This window comes from Podarcis muralis, chromosome 7 (genome assembly GCF_964188315.1).
Source record: "Podarcis muralis chromosome 7, rPodMur119.hap1.1, whole genome shotgun sequence".
NCBI classification, from domain to species: domain Eukaryota; kingdom Metazoa; phylum Chordata; class Lepidosauria; order Squamata; family Lacertidae; genus Podarcis; species Podarcis muralis.
This window is the reverse complement of record NC_135661.1, coordinates 84,957,372-84,969,500: the sequence shown is the minus strand read 5'-3', so window position 1 is coordinate 84,969,500 and position 12,129 is coordinate 84,957,372. Positions and strand designations below refer to the sequence as shown.

Below are 12,129 nucleotides of genomic sequence, written 5' to 3'. Positions count from 1 at the left end.
GCGGGCGCGGAAACGCGCTGCTCTATTGCCCTCTAGTGGCCGTTGAGCGCGTTGCTCCTATAGCGGCTAAGCGATCCGGTCCGAGGGAAAGCTCTCCAGCTGGGATCGCGAGAGATCCAGGGCAGGTGAGAGCAGACGGTGGGAAGGGATCTGCACTTGTATAAGAACAGAAAGTGAAAGCAGCACCTCGCGCACCTATTAGGGCCGAAGCGATTTTTCTTTCTTTGCAATAACTTTTATTGGGTTTTTAATGAAAGTGATGTAAAGTAAAACCAAGAAAGAACAGTCAAATCAGGTAGGATGAAAACAGAGATCAAAAGTGATCATTCTATCAGGTATGCCTTATATAACATTAATTAATGAATGAATCTCTATTTTTTTAAGCTGTATCGAACAACAATAGCAAAGTCAGGAAGGATTTGAAAAGGCATGATGTGACTGAAAACTAGGTATATTTTCTATAAGTCCAGCGAGGCCAAGAGACCGGTGCAATTGTTAATTATAAACACGTGAGATGAAGGCCCAACATACAGCTGCAAAACAGCCCCATTCAGCCCTTCAGCCAAAGATCTTATATTGCCAAGTGATTTTTCCCCCCTGAAGCAAAGTCCAAAATGAACGAACAAACTATATTGCAAGATAGTGTTGTGAACCACCCTGAGGGTCTAGAGCAGTAAACAAAGGTGATTAATAATAATAATAATAATTGGAACGTCCTAAGGAAAAGCCTGTTGTCTTTGTCCATGGAGTTTTCTTGGCAGGGATACTGGAGTGGCTTGCCGGTTCCTGCTCCAAGTGGATCACGTTTGGTCAAAACTCTCCACTATGACTTGTCCATCTTGGGTGGCCCTGAAGCTCATAGCTTCTCTGAGTTATTCAAGCCCCTTTGTCATGACAAGGCAGAGCTGGACCATAAAGAAGACTGATCACTGAAGAATTGATGCTTTTGAATTCTAGTGCTGGAGGAGACTCTTGAGAGTCCCATGGACTGCAAGAAGATCAAACCTCTCCATTCTGAAGGAAATCAGCCCCGAGTGCTCACTGGAAGGACAGATCCTGAAGCTGAGGCTCCAAGACTTTGGCCACCTCATGAGAAGAGAAGACTCCCTGGAAAAGACCCTGATGTTGGGAAAGATGGAGGGCACAAGGAGAAGGGGACGACAGAGGACGAGATGGTTGGACAGTGTTCTCGAAGCTACCAGTATGAGTTTGACTAAACTGCGGGAGGCAGTGGAAGACAGGAGTGCCTGGCGTGCTCCATGGGGTCACGAAGAGTCGGACACGACTAAACGACTAAACAACAACAATAGCCGCTGGTGTTCATATCCTCTGTGAATTTGTCTTAACCCTCATTTAAAGTTGCAAATATAACGTTTTAAGTGCGTTATACAAATGTGACACTACATGGCACTGGTGAGCTAATGACAAATTCAATATATATATTTAAAGCATTTTTTAAAGACATTTTCACAGCATTTTTTTTAAATATATGTGTAGATTTCACCCGAGTCAATGGCCATACAGTGGTACCTCGGGTTAAGTACTTAATTCGTTCTGGAGGTCCGTTCTTAACCTGAAACTGTTCTTAACCTGAAGCACCACTTTAGCTAATGAGGCCTCCTGCTGCGCCCGCGCCGCCAGAGCACTATTTCTGTTCTCATCCTGAAGCAAAGTTCTTACTATTTCTGGGTTAGCGGAGTCTGTAACCTGAAGCATCTGTAACCTGAAGCGTCTGTAACCCGAGGCACCACTGTACTTCCTCTGCAGCGCCCTTCGTTCCTAGTCCTGGGCCTTTCTTGCAGGGGCTGATGGGAGTTGTAGTTCAGTAGCATCTGGAGCGCCCCAAGGTCCCTCACCCCTGGAATCTCAAAATTTGGGTGGCGTGCAACAGGCCACCAACCTAGTCGGCTTTAAAAGAGGATTATAGACAAATTCCCTTTTCAGATTAGACATCCTTTTTATTTCAGTGTATTATAAAAAAAGGATACTTTGTATTGGGTATGAACTTTTGTATATCTTTTGACAAGTATCGAGAAATATAATTAAATGCAAGAGAGAGAGAGAGAGAGAGAGGAATAGGGAGGGAAGCCAGGGGCTTTCAATGGATGGTGCGGGTGGCAACCACTCTTCTGCCAGGTTCAGTGTTTTGCCAGAAGAGTATTCAAAGAATCTGGCTGCTGGATCAGGGCCATTGATTTGTATACAGTAGGTATTACATGAGGGACGTGGGTGGCGCTGTGGGTTAAACCACAGAGCCTAGGACTTGCTGATCAGAAGGTCAGCGGTTCGAATCCCCGTGACGGGGTGAGCTCCCGTTGCTCGGTCCCTGCTCCTGCCAACCTAGCAGTTCCAAAGCACATCAAAGTGCAAGTAGATAAATAGGTACCACTCCGGCGGGAAGGTAAACGGCGTTTCCATGCGCTGCTCTGGTTTGCCAGAAGCGGCTTAGTCATGCTGGCCACATGACCTGGAAGCTGTACGCCGGCTCCCTCGGCCAATAAAGTGAGATAAGCGCCGCAACCCCAGAGTCAGTCACGACTGGACCTAATGGTCAGGGGTCCCTTTACCTTTACCTTTTAGGTATTATATAAGTTGTTACAGACTTTTTAAAATAATATAATCTTTATTAGTTTAAAACATAAACTACATAAAATATACAGATAACAAGTCATACAAAGCGGAAGTGAAGAAAGAAGGGGGGGGGAGAAAAGAAGAAAAGAAAATACAGTGTATTACAATTAAATAAAAAGCTGTGAATGTAAAACTTCCAATCATTCTCATTATACTGCTTATATTGTTTATGTTTTTTCACACGGATTTATATTATTTCATACTGTTTTTATATAGTCCGATAAGATATCTAATACACTTTTTGCTTGCAAGTATCAAGCTAGTTCTGCAAGTATATTGTTGTTTGTACAATACAATTTTAGATGTTCCTTAAATATCTTCCATTCTCCATACACTTTCTGGTTTGAAACAATTCCAATCAGTTTTGCTAGTTGCAGGTATTCTATCATGAGGGTCTGCCACTCTGTAATCATTGGTAGTGCTTCATTTTCCCAGTTTCTTGCCACTATTATTCTAGCTGCCTTGATTGCAAACATCATGGGTGAGCAAACTAAGGCCCGGGGTCCGGATCCGGCCCAATCGCCTTCTAAATCCGGCCCACAGACGGTGCGGGAATCAGCGTGTTTTTACATGAGTAGAATGTGTGCTTTTATTTAAAATGCATCTCTGGGTTATTTGTGGGGCATAGGAATTCGTTCATCCCCCCCAAAAAAAAAATAGTCCGGCCCCCCACAAGGTCTGAGGGACAGTGGACTGGCCCCCTGCTGAAAAAGTTTGCTGACCGCTGGCATACATAAACAATGGTCTTATACTTTTTGAAAAATTCTATTGGTAGTATATCTAATAGGAAGATCTCTGGTCTTTTTTTAAATGTAAATTTAAATAGTTTCTTGAGTTCAATGTAGATGTTGTTCCAAAATTCACGAATAACTACACAGTTCCACCATATATGAAATTATGACCCTTTGTCCTTTTTGCATCTCCAGTATGTGGGTTACAGACTAAGGATGGTGCCTAAAGCCAAAATCGCATATAGTCAAAATGCACTGAGTTCAATGGTGGGTGGGATTGCCAAAGTCTTTCTTCCTGGAGGGAGGTCTGCCCCCTTTAATTTACCGTATTTTTTGCACCATAACACTCACTTTTTTCCCTCCTAGAAAGTAAGGGGAAATGTCTGTGCGTGTTATGGAGGGAATGCCTACGGGTGGCATGCCTACGGATTTCCCTCCTCTAAAAACTACGTGCGTGTTATGGTCGGGTGCGTGTTATAGAGCGAAAAAGACGCTAATTTAATATATATTTTTTGCCAAGCGCCTAAAGCTGAATGCAGGCGAGTTAAATGCATGCAAATTGTGGGCTTACTGTAATGGAAGTTGTTGGTTTGTGGGTGCCAGACGCCTGGATCCTGCAAGTGTCGGAATTTAATCAAGGCTTGGCGTGCTAAGCTGTGCTGCAGACATTCCCAGCCTCTGCACCCAGCAAGTGTTAAAAGCCAATTAAAAATGTTAATTGCTAATTAAGCCAGCCTTAAGAACTTAATTTGTTCTGGAGGTCCGTTCTTAACCTGAAACTATTCTTAACCAATGGTACCACTTTAGCTAATGGGGCCTCCGACTGCCGCCACCGTGCGATTTCTGTTCACATCCTGAGGTAAAGTTCTTAATCTGAGGTACTATTTCTGAGTTAGTGGAGTCTGTAACCTGAAGCGTCTGTAACCCGAGGTACCACTGTATATTATTTCCCCAGCCACTCTGGGTGGCTCCCAACGAAATATTAAAATACAATAACCTGTTAAACATTAAAAGCTTCCCTAAACAGGGCTGCCTTCAGGTGTTTTCTAAAACTCTTGTAGTTGTTTTTCTCTTTGACATCTGGTGGGAGGGCATTCAACAGGGCAGGTGCCACTACTATGAAGGCCCTCTGCCTGGTTCCCTGTAACTTGGCTTCTCGCAGGGAGGGAACCACCAGAAGGCCCTTGGAGCTGGACCTCAGTGTCCAGGCAGAACGATGGGGTGTTGGAGACGCTCCTTCAGGTATACTGGGCCTTTGAGGCCGTTTAGGGTTTTAAAGGTCAGCACCAACACTTTGAATTGTGCTTGGAAACATACTGGGAGCCGATGCAGGTCTTTCTAAACTATTGTGGGGTGAAGAAAAATGCTTTTTCTGGTTTTATCTTTCTTGTAAACTGCCTTGAGGTTTTTGTTTTGTTTTGTTTTTGAATTCTATGAAATAAACAAGCAAGGTAGCCACCTTCCAATATCTGAAGGACTGTCACTCGGAAAACGGAACAAGTTTTGCTTTCTGCTGCTCCAAACAAGAGGACCCCGGCAAACGGCTTCAAATGGCAAGAAATGAGATTCCGAATACACATTTGGGAAAACTTTCTGACAGCAAGAGCTGTTCGGCAGTGGAACAGACTCCCATGAGAGATGATGATCTCTCATTCCTTAGAGAGAAGAGAAGAAGAAGAGTTTGGATTTGATATCCCGCCTTTCACTCCCTTTAAGGAGTCTCAAAGCGGCTAACATTCTCCTTTCCCTTCCTCCCCCACAACAAACACTCTGTGAGCTGAGTGGGGCTGAGAGACTTCAGAGAAGTGTGACTGGCCCAGGGTCACCCAGCAGCTGCATGTGGAGGAGCGGAGACGCGAACCCGGTTCCCCAGATTACGAGCTACCACTCTTAACCACTACACCACACAGGTTGGACGGCCACCTGTCAGGGATGCTTTAGCTGAGAAGAAGAAGAAGAGTTTGGATTTGATATCCCGCCTTTCACTCCCCTTCAGGAGTCTCAAAGCGGCTAACATTCTCCTTTCCCTTCCTCCCCTACAACAAACACTCTGTGAGGTGAGTGGGGCTGAGAGACTTCAGAGAAGTTTGACTGTCTCGGGGAGGAAATAGAGGAGTGCGCCTTTGGGGTTGAGGTCAAACCGCTGGAAGGTTGCAGCACAAGCTATGGCTGTAGAGACCGATACAGGAGAGACATGTTTTGTTGCAGCTGGGGCAGAAGAAGGCATCTGTTTGTGCTGCTGAAGATGCTCCATGGCGTTTCGACTCTTTGCGCTCCTCCCAGCGGTCATTCCTCCGCCGGTCACTGCTATGGATGCACAACCTGACTGTCTGTTTTTGTGGTCGTCTGCAAAAGATTCCCACATGGTAGAGTTGATGTTGCCAGCGTTCACATCATGTTTGCAGATGTAACACAGAGTTGGTCTGCCAGCGGCCTGGTGCCTGAAGCCAGCTCCCCTTAAAGGTAAAGGTAAAGGGACCCCTGACCATTAGGTCCAGTCGTGGCCGACTCTGGGGTTGCGGCGCTCATCTCGCTTTATTGGCCGAGGGAGCTGGCGTACAGCTTCCGGGTCATGTGGCCAGCATGACTAAGCCGCTTCTGGTGAACCAGAGCAGCGCACGGAAACACCGTTTACCTTCCCGCCAGAGCGGTACCTATTTATCTACTTGCACTGGTGTGCTTTCGAACTGCTAGGTTGGCAGGAGCAGGGATCGAGCAACGGGAGCTCACCCCGTCGCGGGGATTCGAACCGCCAACCTTCTGATCGGCAAGTCCTAGGCTCTGTGGTTTAACCCACAGCGCCACCCGCGTCCTAGCATTCAAAAGGTTAGTGAGACAGGACTCGCCTTTGCAGAAGCCACGCTGATTCTTCTCCAGCAAATTCTTCGTTTTCTTCCATATGCTTGGTGATCTTATTCTTCATAACGCTTTCCACCCGTCTACAAATGTAATGCACCTTCGGCTAACTGGATCTCCCGGGATCCTTCTCCCCCCATGGTCACTTTCTAGTCCTCTGGAGCAGAGGTCAGTCTTAGGACAGGTTACATATTTTTGTACGCCAGCAATTTGGCATTTGATTTATTTGATGAATTGGATAGGGCAGGATACAGCCTTGACCTGGTTCTTTGCTCCCTTTTTAATTTGTAATTGCGGCCTAGAATTTCATCTCTTGCCCCCAGCATTTGCCTCGTTCTTCAGACTCCCCTCTTTGAAAAGTCAGTTTGGGCACAGGGATCTCGTCTACGTTTTCTGCCAAAAGACAAAAGGCAAAGGATCCTCCTTTTCTGCCATCTCCTCCTCCTCTAGCACACCTTTAAGTCTCCTGTCATCCTAACAGTCAAGCTGTTTCCCTGCTCCTGAGGCTTTTAAAGACTTTTGAACATGTTGGTGTTAACATTTTAACGATGTGTCCCTTGATTGTTTTAATTTTCCACGCCCTTTACAGTCTGCTAACATTTCTTTGGCCGGATTGTTAGGTTCCTATTTGTCCTAATTTCAGCAAATCTTCCGTTTTCTGAAGAAAGCCTTGTTGCTTCTCGTAGCTGCTTTGACTCTTGCTAGTTAACCATGTCAACATCTTCTTTCCCTTGTAGTAAATGTCTGGTATATATACCTAGCTCTGCTTCTATTATTATAGTTTTGAATAACCCCTAAGCATCGTGGAGAGACTTCACCCTCTTGGCGTTCCCTTTCAACGCTCCTTTTTTCCTTCCTTTTTCTTTACCAATTCCCTTGTTTTGCAGGAAAGTTTCCAAAGTCCAGTGTCTTTCTGCAAGAAGTGCCACTCGGTTTTCCTAAAACCGGTCTTTTATCCGAGAGCAGATTGCGGCTGAGTCTAGGGTGCCCCATGGCACAAAAGGAGCTTTCAGTTGTGCTTGCAGAACCAGCTCTGGACGTTTTCAGGCGAATTTTGTGCCTAAAACATAGGGCAATTCTCTCTCTCTGTGTGTGTGTGTGTGCTTGGTCAAGTCGTGAGTTCTTTGCAGAAAACCTTGCATGTCTAGACGTATAAAGGTTAAATTCAGGACATGGCGGGGACGTGTGGGGAGGTGGGGATGAATATTTTCATACCCCTGGCCCTTTAAATTGCAAACTCCACCTCCCCAATATTAACATTGTCTAAACAGCATTTTGGGTGTCAGTTCCACATCACTTGAGAGTTGTGCCTCTGTGTAGCATTGGTCATGCTTTCATCCTTCTCGATTCCATCTTATCCCCCTGCCTTGACCGGGGGCCAGTATTTCGACAGGTTTAAAGACTATCTCAACCTGTCGAAGGTCATCCTGGAGATCATTGAGGACCGGAAGAAGGGGCAGGCTGGTTTTCCGGTCTGGGGCCCCCTTGACTGCAGTGATGCGCCCTTGGGACCCCTTGAAGACCCCTTGGGGGTCCTGTCTCAGTGGGCCATCAGCAGCGGGAGCAGCGGCTCGGAGGGTGGGGCGAACGGCGAGGCGTCGCAGCCCCCCCAGCAAGCCGCCAAGGGGATGATCTGCAACTTCTGCAAGCACAACGGAGAGTCCAAGAACGTCTACACTTCCCACCCGCTGAAACGGGCCGACGGGGTGGTGGCCTGTCCCATCCTTCGCAACTACACCTGCCCGCTCTGCGGCGCCACAGCCGGCAAGGCCCACACGCTCAAATATTGCCCGCTCAACCAGGAGAAGCAGTCGCTGTATCGCAAGTGCGGACGCAACTCGGCCGGGCGCAAGGTGAAGAGATGAAGCGAGGGACCTCCCTGCCCAGGAACGAAGAACCACCAACCCACAACTACTGTAATTAAGAACCAGAGATAAGACGGAACACATCGCCAGGCAACAATTTTGACACCGGCAACTCCAAAAAAGCCAACTTCTTTTGCCCCTACCCAACCTCCCCTTTCAAAATACATTTAAATGAAGACATTTGTTTTGTATTATTTGCTTTCTACGCCAGGAAGATGACGGATGCTGCAACAAGTGATCTTTTTTAAAAGACACATAGGGGATATCATGAAAATGCACCCTGCTTTTCAGTTTGAAGAACGGAAATCAGCCTAGTTTGTTTCCCAAAATCTGTGAGTTCATAACACTTTTGTTTCTTGCTTTTTTCAATGTCTGCAATGGTCTTAAATCTTTTCAGGGCCACTTGTTGCATGATGGAAGCAGCTATTTCCCCCTCCAAGAATCCTAAAACAAATCCCAAAAGTTGCCATTTTGTTTCTTATATCGTGTGTGTTTTGTATATGTGAGAAAAGTTTATATGCTTTGAAAAGAAATATTTTTATATATATTTTAAAAAGAAAAGTATTTATATCTATATTTGTTCTTGTGGGTGGTGGTGTTTGCACTGGAGAAGTTTATTATGTTTTGTTCCGGTGACGTTTGAGACTGTTTAATAAACAAGTTTTTATTGTTCTTGCATCAAATCATTGCCTTTCTCAGTTTTGTTCTTGCATCAAACTGTTGAATTTTCTTCAAGCGTTTCCCTGCAAGAGTTCAGGCAACAACAGCCTGACCGTAACTTGGAAAGTTTACAGTACTTGGTAGTAGGTCCTGCTTAGGCCAATGGGGCATATTGCCTTGTAAATATCTCTAGGTCTGTGCATAAATCTCTAGGTATTTTGTTAATAAAATATATCTGTGCACAAACATGGAATCTAACTGGGTTAGATAGCAAGACTTTTTGGGAAGATCATCAGTTGAAAATGGGGAATCCTTAAATAATTGCAGCTGAATGTTCTAACATGCTTTGGAAACGTCTGCGACCCGAGTAAATTCCGAAATCTGGGATCTATATTTCCTTAACTCTGCAAAAAATTAATGCTTCCACTTATCGTGTGTGGACCGTGCAAGACATCAATGCCTCATATCCACTAACCAGTGAAAACTCCTACTTGGTCTCCATTTTGTCTTCTCAGATCTCAATAGGCATTAATTGTACACTTTTAAGCCATCATGAGCAGTAGAAACTTCTTCTTTTTAAGTTTGGGGAGAAGAAAAATGTGTACTCCCTTTCCTTTCACAGAATTCATGAAATTCACAGAATTTTTTCCCCTTCTCAAACCTCACTATATAGGGCTGGATTTTGCACCCTGGCATCTGCAGACACTGTTGAAATTGAGTAAAAGGGATTTGGTATTACACATGCACTTGGCATTCACAAATCACATTCACCCCCTCTTTTTGGGGTGGGGGTAAAGGTAAAGGGAGGGATGCAGGTGGCGCTGTGGGTAAAAGCCTCAGCGCCTAGGGCTTGCCGATCAAAAGGTCGGCGGTTCGAATCCCCGCGGCGGGGTGCGCTCCCGTTGCTCGGTCCCAGCGCCTGCCAACCTAGCAGTTCGAAAGCACCCCCGGGTGCAAGTAGATAAATAGGGACCGCTTACTAGCGGGAAGGTAAACGGCGTTTCCGTGTGCGGCTCTGGCTCGCCAGAGCAGCGATGTCACGCTGGCCACATGACCCGGAAGTGTCTCCGGACAGCGCTGGCCCCCGGCCTCTTGAGTGAGATGGGCGCACAACCCTAGAGTCTGTCAAGACTGGCCCGTACGGGCAGGGGTACCTTTACCTTTACCTTAAAGGTAAAGGGACCCCTGACCATTAGGTCCAGTCATGGCCGACTCTGGGGTTGCGGCGCTCATCTCGCTTTACTGGCTTCCGGGTCATGTGGCCAGCATGACTAAGCCGCTTCTGGCGAACCAGAAAAGCAGCACACGGAAACGCCGTTTACCTTCCCGCCGGAGCGGTACCTATTTATCTACTTGCACTTTGACGTGCTTTCGAACTGCTAGGTTGGCAGGAGCAGGGACCGAACAACGGGAGCTCACCCCGTTGCGGGGATTCGAACCGCTGACCTTCTGATCGGCAAGTCCTAGGCTCTGTGGTTTAACCCACAGCGCCACCCGCGTCCCTCTGGGGTGGGGGTAGATGCATTTTTTTCCTGGATGTAGATGTTTTCCCACCACCACCCCACATAGTAGAATGCACAAAGTCCTGATCATTATTAATCAAAGTGAGGAAAACACTTTGCGTGGCCTGGAGCCGGAGGATTAAGGAATGGGAACCCTCCCCTTTCACATTAAAAAGAATACCACACAGAACCCAGAACATAACAGATGAACCTTTGCGAAGCAGGTAGCCCACCCCATTCTAGTTTTTGCACCAAAGCTCCCTATCACCTCGATAACTGGTTTTCAACATCACGATATATCACTAGCTAAACATCGTGATACAGTGGACGCTCAGGTTGCGAACGTGATCCGTGCGGGAAGCACGTTCGCAACCCACAGCGTTCGCAATCCACAGCGCTGTGTCTGTGCACGCGTGGGTCGCGATTCGGCGCTTCTGCGCATGCGCAAAGTGCAATTTAGCACTTCTGCGCATGCGCCCCAAACCCGGAAGTAACCCGCTCCGGTACTTCCAGGTTCTGCGCAGTGCGCAACCCGAAATCGCGCAACCCGAAGCGCCTGTAACCCGAGGTATGACTGTATACAGATACATCACGATGTCTGAAACAAGGATGGAACGATGTGGATGTAAACACTGGACTTGGCAACCCTGTGGGGAAAAGGATGTTCTCCTAAACCAGCACGACTTTTCCTCTGTTCACACAGGGAGGGTTGAACTTCTGCAAAAGGATAACTTTTGAGCCACCAGACATTGAACTGCAACCCGCCATCAGCCTCTAGCTAGCATGGCCAACGAGCAAGGATGATGGTCGTTGTAGTTTCAGCAACACCTGGAAGGGGCCAAAGTTTCCCCACACCTGTTCCAGAAGCATCCATTCCCCTCGTCGATGTGAGAAGCGATAGGATGCTGGAATATTGTTGTTGTTGTTTAGTTGTGTCCGACTCTTCGTGACCCCCTGGGCCAGAGCACGCCAGGCACTCCTGTCTTCCACTGCCTCCCGCAGTTTGGTCAGACTCATGCTGGTAGCTTCGAAAACACTGTCCCACCATCTCGTCCTCTGTCGTCCCCTTCTCCCTGTGCCCTCCATCTTTCCCAACATCAGGGTCTTTTCCAGGGAGTCTTCTCTTCTCATGAGGTGGCCAAAGTCTTGGAGCCTCAGCTTCAGGATCTGTCCTTCCAGTGAGCACTCAGGGCTGATTTCCTTCAGAATGGAGAGGTCTGATCTTCTTGCAGTCCATGGGACTCTCAAGAGTCTCCATGCTGGAATATAAACAAGGCCTTTTTTTGCCTGTTGTGAAGTTTGTTATGGCTGCCATTCGCTCTGTTTTTACCCCCCCTCAGAGCAACTGGCAGAAAAGAGGAATTTTGTATCTTTAGTGGAGACGGCTGGTTTGCACCGTCTCCGACAGAAAGCCCTGATCTCTAGAAATGGGCGATGGGAAACAAGGGTCAGTGGAAAGGGCTCCCCCCACAATCCGGCCTCTCAGGCCCACTTTTGATGATAAAATGGAGAAAGCAAATGGAATAAGGTCCTTCAGAGAATGGTCGTCCCCCAAATTAAGGCTGGAACCCCAGGCTCTAAAAGGGGAAGGCAAGCTAGGAGCGCAAGGCGCACACTCACATCTTAGACAGGCCCAAGCTGGCTTGGCCGTTCGCCTTGGATACATGCAGTGTTTCACCCAAGTCCTGAGGATGAGGAAAGGGCATCTAGAAGGTGGACAGAAGTGGGCATCCGGTTGGCCAACTTGAGCAAAGGAGAGTGCTAGATTAGAAGGGATTTGGGCATGATCCAGGGCTCAGCTTACGTTCTTTAGGTGGCTCCACATCACTAGTGTACGGCAGGTGGGATTCAGGTACAAACGGAATTAAGATTTGCACAGTTACG

The 12,129-nt window shown here is 47.1% G+C and overlaps 1 protein-coding gene and 1 long non-coding RNA gene across 2 annotated transcripts; both read left to right on the top strand.

Moving 5' to 3' along the window:
• Positions 1-134: 134 nt before the first annotated feature.
• On the top strand, positions 135-1,294 carry LOC144328617 (uncharacterized). Its single transcript, XR_013393835.1, has 2 exons — positions 135-295; positions 385-1,294. It is a non-coding gene; the product is annotated as an uncharacterized LOC144328617 (long non-coding RNA).
• A 6,023-nt stretch (positions 1,295-7,317) lies between these two features.
• On the top strand, positions 7,318-8,970 carry NANOS2 (nanos C2HC-type zinc finger 2). The gene has a single exon (XM_028741733.2). It carries the CDS (start codon positions 7,547-7,549, stop codon positions 8,081-8,083), a length of 537 nt encoding a protein of 178 aa, XP_028597566.2. The 5' UTR covers positions 7,318-7,546; the 3' UTR covers positions 8,084-8,970.
• Positions 8,971-12,129: the final 3,159 nt, after the last annotated feature.